Source organism: Fimicolochytrium jonesii (genome assembly GCF_025526975.1).
Source record: "Fimicolochytrium jonesii strain JEL569 chromosome Unknown EV422scaffold_15, whole genome shotgun sequence".
Lineage (NCBI taxonomy): Eukaryota > Fungi > Chytridiomycota > Chytridiomycetes > Spizellomycetales > Powellomycetaceae > Fimicolochytrium > Fimicolochytrium jonesii.
Window position 1 is genome coordinate 244,941 of NW_026515682.1, and position 17,555 is coordinate 262,495.

Consider the following 17,555-nt stretch of genomic DNA (forward strand, 5'->3'; position numbering starts at 1 on the left):
AAACCCGCAGGATGCAGGAGGAAGGGTTTGAGCTACCTATACTCTATTGCTATGCTACCGGGGTGCGTTAATTCAACGGTTTCAGCTGCGGCGCTCCAATCGACCCACTGTGACGAAATTCGGTCCGCAGTCACCGCAGGGCCGCCCGTTACGAACAGTGGGCTTGACTTCTCAGCGGCCGGTAAGCAGAACCTACCCTTGAATCAAAGCTGTTCGTGAGACGGGAGACGAAAAAGCCATGCAGTGGCCGGTAATCGAAGTTGGTTGGTCGGTGTGAGGTTTCTCAAGGGTTCCCATCTATTCCGCCCAAAATGCTCCTCTGAAGCCCTCCGGGATGCCAATGTGGGACAGTAGTGTTCCAGTTTTTGATGGCGGAAGTGGTTGAATGCGGGCGGCGATGGATTGCCGATGTGGCATTTGACTGAGGACATTCGGCCCCGCAATCAAATGCGTACATCGGTAAGAAATCTGTCGGAAACGGCATGCGAAAGGACGCAATGGCACAACCGGTCTCTCTGTAGACACAGAGATGAATCGCAACCTGAGCGGATCCAGCCTTCACCCTGGTGATAATGCCCGACGCTCCATAACGCATGGATGATGCAGATGCACGGGGCCCTCTGTATATGTACAGTAGCGTTGAGAGAAATCATTACCCATGAACAAAAGATCCTGATATGGGAGCCACATTTCGTCCGCCGGTCCACTCTTCTCCAAGTCATGGTCGGCGGTTGAAGGCATATCTGTCATGTCCGAACGCGAAGCTCTGCGTGTCCGAAAAAGGAGACAGTGGTCCATTGTCCCCTTCTCCTCCCTCAGGTACTTACTCTGCAGTATCGATATGGATATTCATCTATAGAGATGGCTGATTAGACTGATTCATTCCGAAATTCAAAGTCCATCAAGCTGAAAATGTGCCGTGCCCGTCCTGGGATTGATCAGCTTGGAAATGCCGCATCAACTTAGAAGGAGGCGTAAGTATCTTGGCTTGCATTGTCCATGACAACAAGACTTCGCGCAAACAAGTGGGCACATTGCCTGTTGAGCCTTCAGGTCGGGGTAAATTAGCGCGAGCAAGTGCGCATAAGCAGGCGCGGAAAAAAAAACGGGTGCAAGCGACGCAGTCAAAAAGGGTGTCATCCCCTTAGGGGCCGTCAAGGCTGACGGAACAAGAATCATTCATTGCACACGCGGTTGGCGTCCTCCGGGAAGTAAAAACTCAACACCATGCCATTGAAAACAGAACCGTTCAGTCATCATATTCGTCGGGCGGAGGTGGTTCGGAGTCAGAATCATCGTCCACAGGTTCATTTGATGGAACCCTATCCAGAGGTTTCGTGATGTGGTTGTCAACCGGGAGAACGCCCGAAAACTGCATGAACATACCCAAGGTCGTGTAATTGGGAGGACGAGGTGGGTTCAGCATGGTTTCGGGGTCGGCCCCGTTCAGAAGCTCGGTGGCCCATGCCGAGCCGTGCTTGGCCAATAAGGCGACGGGGACACCGTGGTGTTCAAACCAGGGGCGGTAGTTCGCTGTTATCTTATCCACGTCAAACCCGAGCTCCAGTATATTGCTGACCCAGAGCTTTGCCGTGTACGAATTCCACCCACCCGCCTCTGCACGCTGCTACCGCATGATCCACCGGCGGAAGGAGATCGGATCATCGCGCAGGGTCTCGCCCACGCTCAACAGAGCAGCAAGAACGGACCTCAGCTGCAGGTCGACCACGAAACGCGTTTTCCGGGCCAGCCTTGGCAAAACAATGCTACTGGGAGACTTGACTTCCAGCCGTGCTTCAAGAGCGTCGCGGACAAAGCGGTTAAGCGCGTTGAGGCGGCGCTCCATCTCAAACCTGTGTACCGACCTCTGGTTTGTGACGTCGCCCTGATCAATACCGAAATTGTGTTCCCATCGCCGATACGCATGTTCGTCCCACGCGAGACGAACGCATTCATCGAAAGCTTGCTGAATGGAGAAGGCGGCGACCGAGGGAGTCCAGAACGGAAGTACCAGGATGTCGAGAAAGTTCATGGACGGCGGGGCGATTTCGATGCCTTCAAGGACAAACGGCGGACAGATCGTGTCAGGCGCCTTGTGTTTGAGAAGCGCGGTCAAGACATCGATCGGACACTGCGATACGGGCGGGATGGAACAAGCCTGTACGAGGAAACTTTTCAGAATCACAGGGTAATCTTCGGGACCAGTAAATTCGTCGTCTGTAGTGAAAACATGCTCAAAGAACTTTGTCCAGGAGAGCGGTCGATTGTGCCCTAGCCAGTGTGAAGTGTAAAAGACCGCCATGAGCGTGTGCGGCGGTCACATCTTGGAGTTCCAGGCGGAAGCCATGCAGCGCGGAACGCACCCACGGCACAAGATGCTTTGGCCCGCAGTAACGAGGAGAAAGGGGAGGCCGCGGAACATCGTGAGCTTGCAGAAAGTGGATCGAAGCCAGTTCCCCGGCAGAATGAGCGGCCTCCCATAGTGACTGCGGCTTGCTAGCGTCAAGCGCGTTTGCAAGATCCCAGACGGCCTCCATTGTGGTGGCTGGCGGTTGAAGGGCATGGGCGGGATTGCGGAGCGCACATTCCAGGTCGGCAATCCAGGTGTCCTCCAAACAACCCCACAAGGTAGGCGCGGCCGGCTTCGTCCATAGTTCCCTTAGAATCCCGATGTGGCCACGAACCATTGCAGCACGGCGGAAGCGCATCCAGAGTCAGAAGCGGTGAGCCCTCAATCCACGGACGAACAAAGCGAGCTAGGCGAGCTTGCCGTTCAGGGGCATGTCCGAACGCAGCCGAACGCGGTGTCCGAACGGGAAAACTGTGCGAACGGCCTTGTCCGGAGAAAGACCCATTTCTCCTGCCAGAAGCTTCCGTTTCGCAACAACCCCAGTGCACCGACATCAGAGAGAGCGTCGAAAACTTGCTGTGCAAGCCTCTTATTACAACCTCAAGCCGTTCTTGGACAGCCTTATCGAGACTCGACCTCGACCTGTCTATACGATCCGACCCTATCAAAGCTATAAGGCCATCGATTCGTCTCGGCAAGCGCAATGGCTTCTGAGCACCTCACAAGCCAGTTTTCCGACCTGCACCTCTCGCAAGGAGTTGGTGGGATGGTCGGAGCAGGCCCTACCAGTGGCCTACAGACCGACGGGGACATGGGAACGCAACCGCAAAGAGCACGGTTGCCCAATGCCCTGCAACTGAATAAGCTGAACGACGATATCCCGCGAGTCGTCGACGCACTGGCTGAAGCTCTCAGGGTTGAGTTTGAAACGTTCTTAGAAGAGTAAGTTCAGATTACCCCGGTCCTTTGACGTCCTCGTCCAAGTTTCCTTACTCGCTCTCATGTCGCAGATATTCGGAAGACGGCGGATTCCCGTACATCGAACAAATCAAATACCTTTCTAAAGCCGCAATTACCACCGTATACGTTGATTTCGCCAACGTCGTTGTCATGAACGAACCTCTTGCGCAAACGATTCAGAACGAGTTTTACCGGATGGAGCCTTACCTGCGAAAAGCAGTACAGAATGTAGTCCGGAAATACGATCCAGAGTACCTCAACATCAAAGTGGGCGATTTTGCGACTGATGCGGGTGTTGTCCGAGAATTCTGGATCGGATGGTACGGAACTCCATATGTCAAGCGGTTGAGGGAGCTGAAGATGAGCACTCTCGGGCAATTGGTCGCTTTGTCTGGAACGGTTACGCGGACGTCCGAAGTGAGGCCGGAACTCCTGTTCGGAACGTTCCGGTGCGGCGACTGCTACTCCTTGATTAAGGACGTTGAGCAAGAATTCAAGTACACCGAGCCCACAACGTGCTACAACGTGAACTGCGGCAACACAAGCAGTTTCCAACTCCTCGTCGACCAAAGCAAATTCGCCGACTGGCAAAAAGTTCGCTTACAAGAAAACTCCAACGAAGTGCCTAGCGGAGCCATGCCTCGCAGTATCGACGTGATTCTGCGCAACGAGGCGGTCGAGAGGGCGAAGGCTGGTGACAAGATCATCGTCACAGGCACACCCATCGTCGTGCCTGATGTTGGGCAGCTCATCGGCAACAAGATGGAAGCCCAACGGATGGACGCTGGCGGAAGAGGCCGGGACGGATTCGGACAGGAGGGCGTGACGGGATTGAAGGCCCTCGGTGTGCGCGACCTCACGTACAAGATGACGTTCCTGGGAGCCTTTGTACGCCCTGCGGAGATCAAGAACTCGTTGAGCGCACTTCATGATCTGCTTGACTCGGAGAATGCCGAGCAGGCTGTCCGCAGGCAGTTTACGGATGAGGATCTCGCGCATCTGGAGCGGATGCGGGAGGACAAACTGCTTTATCAGAAGATTGTCAACAGCGTTGCGCCGCACATCTTCGGTACGTACCTCAATCTGTCTGGCTCGTGCATGATGTACTTCAGACCTAATGCGTCTTACTTTCCTTAGGTCACGAGGATATCAAGAAAGGGATCTTGCTACAGCTGCTGGGCGGCGTGCACAAGGTCACCCCAGAAGGCATTCATCTCCGTGGAGATGTGAACGTATGCATTGTTGGAGACCCTAGTACAGCCAAGTCTCAATTCCTAAAGTACGTACGAAGTGAGTTTTCTGGTGTCCGTCTGGCAAATCCTTACCTTGTATAAAACCCGATAGATATGTGGCGAACTTGATGCCTCGCGCGATCTACACATCAGGAAAGGCATCCAGTGCCGCCGGTCTGACCGCCAGTGTTGTGAAGGATGAGGAGACCGGCGAATTCACCATCGAGGCGGGAGCTCTCATGCTGGCCGATAACGTGAGTTCTAGAGTTTTCTCTCCCTATCGTTTCATCGATGTGCTGCCGATGGAAAGCGACGTTCCCAGACTGACATCTTGCATCGTCGGCAGGGTATCTGTTGCATTGATGAGTTTGACAAGATGGACATTACCGATCAAGTCGCGATCCACGAAGCTATGGAACAGCAGACTATCAGTATCGCAAAGGCTGGAATCCAGGTACGACCATTTTTTTTTCAGGCGTGCAACTGGTTTCTGCGGCAGAAAATAACAGTATCCCCGTTCCAGGCAACCCTGAATGCGCGAACGTCCATCCTAGCTGCCGCCAACCCAGTCCACGGGCGCTACGACAGAAAGCTCACTCTCAGACAAAACATAAACATGTCTGCGCCCATCATGTCCCGTTTCGATATCTTCTTTGTCCTGCTGGACGAGTGCAACGAGATCACCGACTGGAACATTGCACGCCATATCGTTAACTTCCATCGTCATCGTGATGAGGGTGTGCAGCCGGACTATACAGTTGAGGAGTTGATGCGATATTTGAAATATGCGAGGGCTTTGAGGCCACAGGTATGGTGCTTGTGGAGTTTAGGAGACCGATTGAGATGGATCTCAACGCTCTGTCCTTTCAGATGACGAGTGAGGCACGGTCGTACCTGGTGTACCAGTACAGGAACTTGCGGCAAAAGGATGCATCGGGTAAGTCTTGTGCCGCAAATGTATTTTGTCGTAGGTTGGTGAATGCTAATCAACATATAACTCGTAGGGGTGAACCGTGTATCCTACCGTATCACCGTCCGTCAGCTCGAGTCCATGATTCGTTTGTCGGAAGCGCTTGCCAAGCTCCACTGCAGCAAAGAGGTACGACTGGCGTTTGTGTTATCCCGTTCGTTGCAGCTGGAAGGAGTGATATGAGTAAGGGGAATCTAACTTACCTCTTCTAGATCACGACTGATCACGTCCGCGAAGCTGCCCACATTCTCCGCACATCCATCGTCCACGTCGAGCAAGACCGAGTCGAAATCGACGAAGACGAACCAGAGAACGTCACTCGCGCCGCCGAAGTCGGCCAGCAGCACGACCCGAACAGCATGGACGTGGACCAACCCGTCAACTCCACCAACCTGGGCGATTCCCAAACCAACTCCTCGTCGCGGCAACGACAGACCATCAAGTTGTCTTCGGAGGACTACCAACGGATCGTGCAGTCGGTGTTGCTGTACATCCGCAAGCGTCAAGCGGAGACGGCGTCGGAGATTCCGGGAGTCAAGAAGTCGGAGTTGATTGATCATTACATAAGTACGCAGGAGGAGGATAACCTCATTGAGACGGAGGAGCAGTATCAGTATCACAAGAAGATGTTCAAGAGTATTTTGTCGCGGCTTGTGCAGAAGGTGAGGACGCGTGGACTGTTCTTTTCTTGGAGCAGACGGGTTCGCTCACACGTTGAAATGCAGGAACACATCCTTCTCGAGATCCATGACCAAAGTCGACTGGATGAAGGCACGGATGAGACGATGATGGACGAGGACCCTATCATGGTGATTCAACCGAACTATGTGTTTGACGATTAGGTGGGATTGAAGACTGGCGGTGGTCGAAACGTTTTTGCTCGGATGCTTTTCCTTTGATGCGGGCATGATTATTTTGTACATAATTGATGCGGAGCTTATATATATATATGCGCGTATGCTTACGGCGTAATCAAGATCTGACTGAAGCGTGCCCGCAATCACATGCGCATCGTTGGCCTACTTCATGAAAGACTCCCCTAACCAGATCCACTACCTAACGAGCTGCCTAAGGAAAGCCTGCACGGCTTGTGGGCCACCCTCCTGTGCCACCCCGTCGACAATGAGGCTGCAGGCCTCCCACGAGATCGGGTTTGGTAGGTGCTCGAATTTGAACGCCTCGTTTTCCCGACCGATATGTTCGTGGTCATGATCGTTCTCATCGCCCTGGCTCTGTACTTCGGCTGCTCTTGTTGCGCGCAATCGGTCGCTGCAGACGAACCGCATCAATACGTAGCCAATGGATATGCCGGTGAAAGACGGTGCCGACTTACATCTCAGCCTCCAAAAGCGCCTGAATCCTCTCCGGCTTCAACGCCATCAACAAATCGCTCTTATTGCACACCATCAGGATCGGGATTTCGTGATGTTGCGTAAACCGATTCGCGAGAATGTCATAAAGGTACTCGGCCACTGATCGGATCTCCCTCGCGATCGTCGTGCTGTCTATCACAAAGATGACTCTGCCGGTCAAACTGGCGTGCTCTGTATACTGGTATCGCAGCTTTTCGTGGCCTGGGAGGTCGACGATGTGGATTGGGCGGGCCTGTGGAGGTTAAGCTTAGCCAAGTTCTGCTACATGGGAACGGTCCTGCTCTCGTTGTTGAACATACGTCCTTCCTGGCATACCCAAACGGGACGAATCGCCCTTCATTCTTTTCCATAGACGTATGCGTCTCAACTGTCTTCCCATATCGTAGTTGTGTGTACAAGACCGTCTTTCCCGCGCCAGATACGCCCGCTATCAACACCGTGTCCCGCGTCGGTCCTCGTGTCTTTTTGAATAGGAAGTAGAATGCTGCGTGATGGGATAAAGGAGAACATGTCAGCTCTTGGCCAGTATAAGACAGAGAACTCTCGAAAGAGCCGTACTAGCCAAAAAGCACTAACTCAGGACAATAAGAATAGCTGTGGAGACAAGCGCCACTAGTGCGAGTTGATCGTCTTTGACGTAGTCGGTGAGCCACGCAGGCAGCTTGGCCGTGAGCGCGCCGACAGTGTTGTCGCCTGCCATCTCGGGAGGTATTTTGTTACGCTGGCGCTATCGCAAGTATCGTTCGTCGGGGTGGTCCTCTGGCTGATGCAGCCAGCGAAATGGGCGAACGGCCGCAGGACTTTTGAAGTTGAGCGCCGTGACGAGCCTCGACGCGCTTCTCGTCTCTCTTTCCACTCTCTTTCCACTCTCTTTCCAGCTTTCCCAACTATTTCCCAACGCTTCTTCACCACGTCGTGCCAAGTTGCAGTGGTGCACTCACCCACTCAAATATAACGTCATATTGCCTCTACGACGGACGTGGCAACTGCTCCGTATCTGCTACAGCAACATCGTCGGCGCATACACTGCGCACTACCATAACTTCACCTCGGAGACAGCAAGGCCAAGATGGCGGACGACTATGAAAGCGTATTGCTAGTGATAAAGGAGGTCATGGTTTATAGGTACAGTCAAGGGAATGAGCCCCCCTCCCTAGAAGGAGCTGGTAGTCTCGGCATCCTCACAAAACGACTGGGCCATACTGATCAAACGGATACTTCGCGTGCTATAGAGTTCCGCCGCGACAGACTTCCCGTGGGTACAGGTATGAAAGAGTACTCCCACGTTCCCGCACTGCCTAAGATTTTAATCGCTTCACTCTGACAGAGCTTCAGATTGGGATGAGACGCAACATCTGTGGTCCGGGCGGCTGCGCATCACAGCAACAGCCACCAAAGCGACCATTCGCCTTGAGGATAGCAATACAGGGGAGCTGTTCGCAATAGCACCCTATGACCCCGCAGGGCAGACGGTCGAGTCCGTGAACGACTCGTCGCGCTACTTTGTCCTGAGGATTGTGGATCCTGCCAGCAAGCAGCATGCATTCGTTGGCCTAGGGTTCCCGGAACGGGGCTGGGCTTTCGATTTCAATGTTGCGTTGCAGGATTTTTCTTCGAGGCTGAAGAGGGATTCGACGCCTTCAGCGGCACGTGTTGTGGAAGGTCCGAAGGTCGACTATAGCTTGAAAGAGGGGCAGACAATATCCATCAACATAGGGAATGTATGTTACGGGCGTCTGCATGGCCCTTTGTATGGTGTGGAAAAGTACTCACTATCAAACCATCTAGTCATCAGCGAAGTCTGTCTCGCGGCCGCAGGAGCAACGGACAAATCCTTCCCTTCGTAAGTTAAACTCTGCGATCCGGTCGTAGGCGTTAGTGAATGTGGGCAATTGAACGCCATGATGTTCCCTTTCATTTAGCATTCTTGCCACCCCCACCATCAGCACAATCAAAGAGGACCGAAGCGCCATCAAATAGTACCGCATCAGCTTTCGGCACGCCTGCATCACAGCCTCAGCAGAACAACGAATGGGCAGATTTCGTTGGATTTGGCGCAAGGTTTGGAAATAATCATGCGTGTGAGAACGTGCGCCCTCATTTGTGCTGATCTCTACCTACCTGTTCCGCAGTTCACAACCACAGCCGAGCTCATCTCAAGCTCCGCCTCTTTTCGATACGGCGTGGCCAAACACGTCACAACAGCAGCAGGAACAGACGAAGCCGAGCGCATCATCGGGATCTGTGCCCACGTCTTGGACAACATTTTGAATCAGTGCGTTGAGCGGGCAATGAAGGCATTGTTGTGTGGAAGCTGCTGGAACCCACAATGCTCGTTTCCATCCAACGTTCTCGCGTGCGTGCGACGCATGTATCAAGGCGGATTACTAGAGGGACAGGATGCCATTGGGGCGTTGGTGGTGATTGTGCAAGTGGGGCAGCAAATAGACCAGTAGTGTAGTTTCCCTACGTAAGCAATCGATTTTGGGACTCATTCAGGAGCAAAACTGGTGCAAAGTCCAGGGAGCCTGTACGGAGTGAGAAGCAATGCAACCGACCTCGCCGTCCAAAGGGAACATACAAGTCACTCTTGGCGTGAAACCCACCAGAGGACCTTATTGCGATGGGAAGCTGCTGTGAGAGGCCAGCTACCGAGAATTGACGGCTTGCCGCTGCTTACGTCAAAGCGCGACTTGCCGTCAACTGTCAGTCCGTGCGCACACACATTTCTCGCAGTTGGGTTTGCAGCCTTTTTTTCGCACAGCACCTCTATAGCCGCAAGCCATGTCCTACCATCGCGCAACAGTAGCAGCGCCCGCCGCCCACCCCCTCGACTTTGACGCTTCCGCGGGCGGAGGCGCAGAGCCCGGGCCCAACAATGCCGTAGCTCACATTGAAGAGAAACGAACAAGTCTTTTGGATGTGGTGCGAGACGGCCTGGCGAGGACGGGAAAGACTACCATGCTGTATCGAGTGACTTTCTGTGGGAGTGTCGCGGAGGGGGCTGAAAAGTCTGAGATCGGAGGTACTGTACGTGTTGTCTTCTGGTACGCGCGGACGGAAGCTCTCCAACTGACTTGTTTGCCATCCAAATTCGTAGCGCACTATCAAAAGTTCTTCAAGCAGATCCAGAATGAAACGGATCTGATCACAGGCCTTTTAGTGGTGCTGGACACTACATGGGTGCAAGTACTGGAGGTGAGATCCTCCGTAAACCCCCCCGTTTCCCGCAGAATCTCCTCTGATGTTTTCCCTTCAATCATAGGCCACATCAAAAGTAATCTACACAGTCCTCCGAGACCTGCACCGCTCCTCATCCTCCCCAATCTCCTCAATCACCACAAACGTCAAGGTACTGATGATCCAGGACGATATCCCCAATCGAGCGTACCCGTTCTGGGCGTCCAGGAACAACGAGGCAAAGAGTACCGGCCCGATGGATCCAGATGCGGAGGATCCGGTTGATGCGGCTGTCATTGCGGGTGTTTGTGTGGGATTGTGTGGTATTGGTGGGAAGCTTGGCACGTTGACCAAGGTACGATAAATAGGTAGGGGAACCACGCGAACCCCTACGAACACTCAAGCATATCATCACATAGGCCGACCTCAAAACGGCATTGGACGATGTCGGCACGCACTTCCAGGACCTCCTGCCACGCGCTTCAGTACTGGAGCGGATCGCGACATCGAACAAAGTTATGGGTATCGATGAATGGCTTGAGTTGTTTGCGAACCATTTGAATCCGGTGCTCGAGTCGGAGCTGGTGTGGCCCGCGCAACAGACATTAGTGTTTTAAGATGTGCGATGGACGGTATTTCCTCCCAGGTTGTATTTAGAGGTGGATGCTCTCGCTCGGGGCCTCGAAATGATATATACATATGCGGGATGGCCTGAGTGGATTGCCTTATGGCATGGCTTCCATTGCAAAAGCCCGGAGTATACTGCCTCACAGCTGTGGGCCCATCAAGTCAATCCTCAATCGCAGCAACTCTGTACTGCCGGCAACTTTGCGCCCATGCGAGAATCAGTCTACGTTTAAGCATCTTCTGAGCCCATGTCGCAGCGAAGATCTAAGCGCGTTAAAGGGTCAGTAGGCAGGTCGCCAGAGAATGGCGACAGCGCAAATCATACCATTTTGCGTTGATACTCAAAGTTCCGCATCTTGTTTCGGTGCTGCCAACGATTCCAGGCCCACTTTCGCATTCGTTTCGATAGAAACGCGTCGGCTTGCCTGAGCATATGCGCATAACCTTCAGCGTCCAACTTTTTCTTGACAGGCTTAGGTGCTTCGGGTGGAAGCGTCGACGATCCTGGTTGAGCCGTTGATCGTCGCTCTTGTGCTGTGGAAACTCGCAGTTGTGTCGTTGACGGTCGCGCTTGTGTGGTTATGAGTCGCGATTGTGTCGTTGGTGCCTGCTGAGTGATTGAAACTCGCGGCTGCGTTTTTGAATCTCGCTGCTGCGTTGCTGACACTCGCTGCTGCGTCGCTGAAACTCGCTGCTCCGACGTTGTCACTCGCTGCTGCGTTGTTGTCACTCGGTGATGCGTTGCTGACGCCTGCTGTTGGGTCGTTGCAACTCGCTGTTGCGCCGTTGATACTCGATGTTGTGCCACAGATGCTGGACCGCCGCTATGAACCTCCCGCATTACAACCCCATCGCTGTGCTTTGACAGGCTCACAGACCTGATGTTTGAGGGCTGAACTGAAGACGGCCGAGCACTAAGGACCGGTGTTCCGGAAATGGCCTTCGTGGGACTGGGAGATCGCGCGGATAAAGTGGGTTGGATCGCGGAAGGACGAGAAGGTCGGGAAGACGAGGGGGCTGACGCCGGTTGTATCCGGGAGGATGCAGCCGCCTGTACACGTGCGGAACGACGAGCACGAAAGACAGTGGCCCAGAGATGAAAGACTCGCCTTCTTGTAGCTTTGCGATCCATATACACCGCGACCTTTTCAAGTTCTTTATCCCGGAGGTTCTTTGTTCGACGACTGTTTTGCTTTGCAGCAGCCTGCTGCCAACGTGCGATCGCGGTACCCATCACATTCCCTTGATCAAACTGGATAGCGCTTCGGGTATTCAGAGCGACTGTTGCCGTGCGACGCCACCATTTGTCGAAATACGCAGGAAGCCGAATTTTCCGAACGGATTTCTGGTGCACCCGCAGGAGCTGCTCTCGCCTTTCCTGGCGATGTTTCACACGCGTGACCCATAGATGCCAAGATTGTCGAAGTTTTTGTTTCGCCAATGATGCCAGCACTGTATTCTTTCCTTCTTCCCGCTCACTCCTCCGATCAAGATGCCAGGCTCTCCATCCTTGCCAGCAATGATGCAGCAGCTTTTCCAAAGCGAACCGCCTTGCCTTCGCATTCCGAAGTGCATCAGTCCATTTTCGCCATGACTGCACCATCGTTCTTGCCCTCATAGTCGTGACGAGAAGTGGCTCCGTTGGAATAATATCGAATTGAAGCTGGTGTCTTTCTCTCATCCGAGCACTAAAGGCTCCCTCGGCTCTTCGTATGTCGCTCTGTTTGACGACCACAGCCCGCCAGGCTTTGAAAAGTCTCGTGTACTTGTGTTCGGTTACAATGATTTTCAAGTTCCTAAGCGCCTCCGCTTTCCTGCGTAGGTTGTGCTTCTTTTTGCTTTTCTGTTTCCATACTTGGAACAGCTCTATGACGGTCCTGATGTTCAAACGCCTCTTCAACAATCGACAAGCAGTTGCCTGAGCCGTCAGCAGCGTCCATCGGCAGAACGCCCGTTTCGTTACGTTTATGTTATAGGCAACTGCTATTTGCCGTTCAATCCGTTTCCGTAAGCTCAAAATGCTGGCCTGATCTTTCCAATGCTCGAAAGTTCTCCTCAAGCAGCGAATGTCGAACTGTCGAGTAGCCAGCACTCGTAGGCGGTGGTGTGCAATGTAGATGTTATGGAGGGCATCGAATGTACGGCGCATAAGCGTAACTCGTTGATGATCGACGGCCAGGTCTTCGTGCATCTTCCGGATTTGCTCCTCCCTCTTCACCAAATACTGGCGACGCCACGTTCTCCAGCTTTGTATGGTACACACGTAAAGTGCTGCTGAGCGTGCTCTGTCCTCGGCTTCCCTGGCTCGTTGCAACGCACGCGTCCACTGTCCAAAAGCATTCCGTGTCGCATAGAATAGATGAGCTCGATGTGCTTGGATGTCGCGCTGTTGCGCGCAATATAACGAATACGACCAGGCTTGGAACGAAGCCTGCATCGTCAACGCTTCATGGCGTGCCGTGAGTGGAGCTGCCATCAATCGGTAGAGCTTAGTGGCTTTCTGTGAATGATGCCAGTAAGCTAGCGTATTCATCATAAGCTTAGCTCGATATGCAGCGTCGGCGCTGGCATAATCGGCCCGCCGGCTTCTTGTCGTTTCACGAAGTTGTGCGATCAGAGCCCGCCACTTTGTGAATTCCCCATCACCTTCGGCGATATGTTCTGGGTGATCTGCGTATATCGGCGTGTGGACCTCGGTCATGGACAAGATTCTGCCCATGGCACCCATTCTCTGAAAGATTCCAAGCTGCTCGGGTATCTCAAAGGCACAATGAGTTCGTGTTTTCAGACGCATACCTTGTCGCTGATAGCTTCCGCTCACCTTGGTTGTAACAAACCTGGATCGCAGGGCTGTTTGGTTCGTCAGGGACAGCAACCCGTTGTCGGGCTCGTGACATTCCAGCTGGAGCAGTCTAATGAAGAGCCGGTTAGCGTCAGCTCAAGAAGCGCTAAGACGGGAGACCGTGAAAAGTGATCATACACAATAGCATCAGGAGCAAGACCTGCCCATGTCTTCCAAATCCACATTCGGAATATCGTTCCCAGGCAGCGCTGCTGATGGAGCCTCGTCGCTAGACGATCGTGCAAGGCATTCCACCAGTGATCCTGCCATCTCAGGAAATACCGTTTACAAAACTTTTGTCGGTGGGCCCGTTCCGCCCGTAATTCCTGATAATTGAAAGTGATATCAGCCCTGATATTGCAGATTGGACCAGCCTTGGGCATGGATGGTGAATTACATTGAACTTGTATTTCCAGCATTTTAGCGACGCGGTCTTGCTCTGTATTGTACGCAACTGCGCTATCACAAGCTCCTGTAAAGAATGTTAGCACCGAGCTGCGAATTGGGTATAGCAGCCCCATCCTTACCAATCTTTGCAAGTTCTTGAAGCGGAGAGCTAGGCGCCACGTAGACAATACTATCTCCAGTTTCTTCAGGTCGAGCCGAACGGTGAATTTGGCTGCCCGTCCCCGGAGGATTCCTTGTCTCTCCGCGACAACTTGCCACTCGGTCAAGAGACGGTGTAGGAACACTGTACGGTGACTTTAGTCCCCATCGCCATCTTTCTGCCGTGAATCTCACATACTCACCTTTTTCAAAGCTCCATACTAACGAGCGACAAGCTCGCAAAACTCGTTGTCGTCTCCTCCATTTCGATATCCACACCCAATAGACCTTGCTTAGAACAGATGAGATCAGCTCGCACTCTACTGCCGAACAGCTCAATAACCAGCCTAGTACCTCATCAAAAGGTGATCGTGTCCAGAAGTCGCAACTGTTGCCATGTTGCGCACATACTTATATCGACTTCGCCAGTGCTGGAGTAGTAGCCTCTTTTGCACCTGTCATCGCCATCTGTTAGCACTTTGATGGCTATGCGAGGCTAGCTGAGAAAATCGTACCTGCCGCGCCCGTTGCTTGAACCCGAAGCAAAGATCTCGCGCCTCCTTCCGCTGCGCTTGGATGACTCGAAAGCCTAGGAACCGATGTCAAGCTCATTTCAAAAGGGATTATTTTCAGTGCAATCGCCCACCTTTCAAACATTGCCGCAAAAGACGTTGATCGCGCTTCGCCTGTAGCTTCTCCATGACAGTTGTGATGCGATGCTGGATCTTTGCTTTCGCACTGGCCTGCCAGGTACGAATGACCGTTCCCAACACTGAACAGGACCAATACTCCATGGCAACCAAATGCCTTTGGTTCTCATAGAGAGAGCGATCGCGCCACCGCACAAAAGCTTTGGTGACCATGTCTGTTAACAGCTTGCGATGTGCCACATCAGACCGATGGATAGCATTTCGGTAGCGATCTATCCATGTCATCAAAGTGTTGGCACGTGTCTGCTGAAGGCGAGACCTGCTGAAGCTCTGAAGGCGGTCTTCAAGATCGCCAGAGACATACATATGCCGTTGATGCCAAGCATGAAAAGATTGTTGTACGATCCGGTACCGACGAGATTGTTGAACCAATCGATAAGCACATGCAACGCGCCACAAACGTAAGTGCCTCGCAAGTCGGGAGTGCCTGTGCCGAGATTCGTGCTCTTTCAGCTTTGTCGTTAAAGTCTGTTGATGCAAATATGCGACATTCCAGACATGCATTGCGTATTTCAGCACATTCCGCCTCCTTTCTGCGAGAAGGTTCTTACATGTCCGTCTAAATGCCTTTTGTTGCGCATTTGCAGCCCGCCACCTCCCTAGGACCGCGCGCATTTGCCTTTGTTGAAGCTCCGTCCTGAACACTTCGTGATTGACCCGGAGTGCTTTATTGTGAACCGTGGTTTCCCTCCAGTGTGAGGTTGCACGCCGCAAAAGGTGTTTGTTCGCTTTTTCCCTCTCTTGCGCTGCTTTGCTTCTTTCGCTGACCCATATCGCCCAGACCCTTCTGAGCTCTCCCATGCGGTTCTCTTTTTCCTTCTGTCGGCATCGGCCCTCCAAATCGTGCCACCACTTCCATGCATGAAAGCATTTCACTAACGTGTGCTTTCGCTTCCATGATAGTGATGTCTCGATTTTATCACGGTGTTTCAGCCTGTTTTCTGTCCGATCGGTCCAGTACTCGAAAACGTGTCGAAGGCGATCCCGATGCAGCCGAGACTTAAGAAGGCGTGCGCTTTCTTGCGCCCCAAGAATCCTACGCGTCAACCGACGCCATCCGTTTAGGCAAATAGCCGCTCGGTTGTGCCTGCACATCGCATCAAAGGCCTTTGCCCGTCTGACGTTTGTGGTCATATGTTCCCACTTTCGAAAAAAGACCTCCACTCTCTTCAAGCGCACCATCTGCTCCGCAACTTCCGAAAACGTTCGTAGCACTGCTTTCTTCTTCGTTAGCTGGTGCCAGCACTGTAAGGCCATTTTCGCCATGTCTCGGGCACGTCGCCGTTCCATGACCGACTCCGCAATTGCGCTCTCACATCTTTTCATATATAGCGATACTTGTTTTGCTTTCCATTGGCGAAAAGCCCCACGCATGACGTGAAGGGTCCGGAAACCATGTATCTCTCGATGAATGAAATTGACATTAGCGGAAAATGCATGAATAGCTAACGTCGCGATTCGCCGGGCGTTTTCATGCTGAGATCATTTTAGTCAGATACAGCGAAGAGATATCCATCCACTTCTGATCGCTTACCTTCAACGCCCGTAGAGCCTCTGACCTCACATGCCATTTGCGGAAAGTTTTCTGAAGATGTGACGTTTGCCATCGTTTGACGGCCACCATCCACTGCGTCACCAGCTCCGCTTTCCTCTTCCTGAGTGCACGGCTATATCCCATCCAGGCATAGAAACATCTTACCACCTGCACGCGTTGTTTACGAGAGGCAAGTTCTTCGCTCTGGTCTGGCGCGACCATGGTGGTTGCATCCAATTCAGCTTGCGTGGACATATCGACCTTTGGAATCAAGCTTCGACGTTCTGAGAATTCAGGTAGAATGGCGCTGACTTCAGCGATGGAGTCTGTAACTTGGATTGCAGAGGGATGTTGCTGTCCATTGCTATCAAGTAGTCTTGGACCATGTTGAGATAACTCTGGGCGGAAAGCTGCGTGGCCGAGGACTTGATGCTCCGCCATTCTCTCATTCGATGTATGATGGACCGTGGAATGAAAAGAGCATAGGGCTATGAAGCTTTCCTCCGTCGGTGCTGGCTGGCTAACTGATGGCGGTCCTGCCTTTGCTAACGTTGATGCCTCGACAAAAGTTTCCCCGGGGTATAGTGAACTCTGAAGCTCATTTTTATGGCCAGTCACAATCTACCAACGCCGGGTATGAGCATAGATTGCTTGAAGCTAGGCAGCAGCGTAACGAACCTGCTGGAGCAGTCGATACTTTTCCCACCAGGATCGGCCCACATATCGCCTGTCCATGGACAAAAGTAACTGCCTGTATCTGTCTCTTCGCTCCGCCGATTCGGCATCCGCCACGCTGGGAAAAACCGCTGACAGAGCTCGCAGCACCCGGAAAACATCGGTACTACTCCTTTCCGCCGGGTGCCTCCCCTCTTCGTCTATCGACTCCAGCAGCGAGCTATCCCGTGGAAAGGCAAGAGAAAGAACCTTGTGAAAAACAGATAGATCTGACGGCATCCTGAGTTTTAATTTCGAAACCTTTCCTTTATTACGCAGTTGTGATCTTGCAATACCTTCCGCCGTGATGTTTTCCCACGAGACGGTCATCTTCGGCAACCCGTTTCGAGCAATTCAGTTGCCAGAGGAGTTCAGACCTTGGCTCTTCGTATTGCACGTCGGGCTCGCCAAGTATTGCAAGACACCCGCCTACTTACAGCGACCGTTCCTCGCCTTCCCTTTCACTTATGCCCATTGAGTTATGCGTTGAGAAAGTGAAATGGAAGTTCGAGCAAGT

The 17,555-nt window shown here is 52.8% G+C and overlaps 6 protein-coding genes across 6 annotated transcripts; 3 read left to right on the forward strand and 3 right to left on the reverse strand.

Moving 5' to 3' along the window:
* Positions 1–971: 971 nt before the first annotated feature.
* Positions 972–2,687, reverse strand: EV422DRAFT_579102 (uncharacterized protein; the record flags this gene model as incomplete). The annotated part of the gene is made up of 3 exons (XM_053073306.1): positions 972–1,624; positions 1,685–2,158; positions 2,364–2,687. 3 exons carry the CDS (start codon positions 2,685–2,687, stop codon positions 1,250–1,252), a joined length of 1,173 nt encoding a protein of 390 aa, XP_052924709.1. The 3' UTR covers positions 972–1,249.
* A 72-nt stretch (positions 2,688–2,759) lies between these two features.
* EV422DRAFT_532664 (MCM2/3/5 family-domain-containing protein) lies at positions 2,760–6,448 on the forward strand. Its single transcript, XM_053070551.1, has 10 exons — positions 2,760–3,292; positions 3,361–4,379; positions 4,448–4,589; positions 4,655–4,796; positions 4,889–4,996; positions 5,066–5,350; positions 5,413–5,479; positions 5,547–5,641; positions 5,725–6,174; positions 6,238–6,448. The coding sequence occupies exons 1-10, from the start codon at positions 3,054–3,056 to the stop codon at positions 6,352–6,354; spliced, it is 2,664 nt and encodes an 887-aa protein (XP_052924710.1). The 5' UTR covers positions 2,760–3,053; the 3' UTR covers positions 6,355–6,448.
* Positions 6,449–6,459: 11 nt separating this feature from the next.
* EV422DRAFT_90748 (signal recognition particle receptor beta subunit-domain-containing protein) lies at positions 6,460–7,707 on the reverse strand. The gene is made up of 4 exons (XM_053074496.1): positions 7,462–7,707; positions 7,185–7,369; positions 6,846–7,117; positions 6,460–6,781 (listed from the first exon to the last, which is right to left on the reverse strand). The coding sequence occupies exons 1-4, from the start codon at positions 7,583–7,585 to the stop codon at positions 6,565–6,567; spliced, it is 798 nt and encodes a 265-aa protein (XP_052924711.1). The 5' UTR covers positions 7,586–7,707; the 3' UTR covers positions 6,460–6,564.
* A 1-nt stretch (position 7,708) lies between these two features.
* EV422DRAFT_90707 (NECAP endocytosis associated 2) lies at positions 7,709–9,525 on the forward strand. The gene is made up of 6 exons (XM_053074495.1): positions 7,709–8,010; positions 8,118–8,150; positions 8,213–8,606; positions 8,674–8,728; positions 8,808–8,946; positions 9,018–9,525. The coding sequence occupies exons 1-6, from the start codon at positions 7,955–7,957 to the stop codon at positions 9,154–9,156; spliced, it is 816 nt and encodes a 271-aa protein (XP_052924712.1). The 5' UTR covers positions 7,709–7,954; the 3' UTR covers positions 9,157–9,525.
* Positions 9,526–9,560: 35 nt separating this feature from the next.
* Positions 9,561–10,690, forward strand: EV422DRAFT_532677 (uncharacterized protein). Its single transcript, XM_053070552.1, has 4 exons — positions 9,561–9,910; positions 9,986–10,083; positions 10,151–10,420; positions 10,485–10,690. Exons 1-4 carry the CDS (start codon positions 9,670–9,672, stop codon positions 10,680–10,682), a joined length of 807 nt encoding a protein of 268 aa, XP_052924713.1. The 5' UTR covers positions 9,561–9,669; the 3' UTR covers positions 10,683–10,690.
* Positions 10,691–17,555, reverse strand: EV422DRAFT_532683 (uncharacterized protein). Its single transcript, XM_053070553.1, has 12 exons — positions 17,003–17,555; positions 16,325–16,945; positions 14,727–16,266; positions 14,596–14,669; positions 14,435–14,535; positions 14,284–14,372; positions 14,062–14,225; positions 13,932–14,006; positions 13,673–13,860; positions 13,514–13,604; positions 11,018–13,450; positions 10,691–10,956 (listed from the first exon to the last, which is right to left on the reverse strand). Exons 1-12 carry the CDS (start codon positions 17,366–17,368, stop codon positions 10,855–10,857), a joined length of 5,844 nt encoding a protein of 1,947 aa, XP_052924714.1. The 5' UTR covers positions 17,369–17,555; the 3' UTR covers positions 10,691–10,854.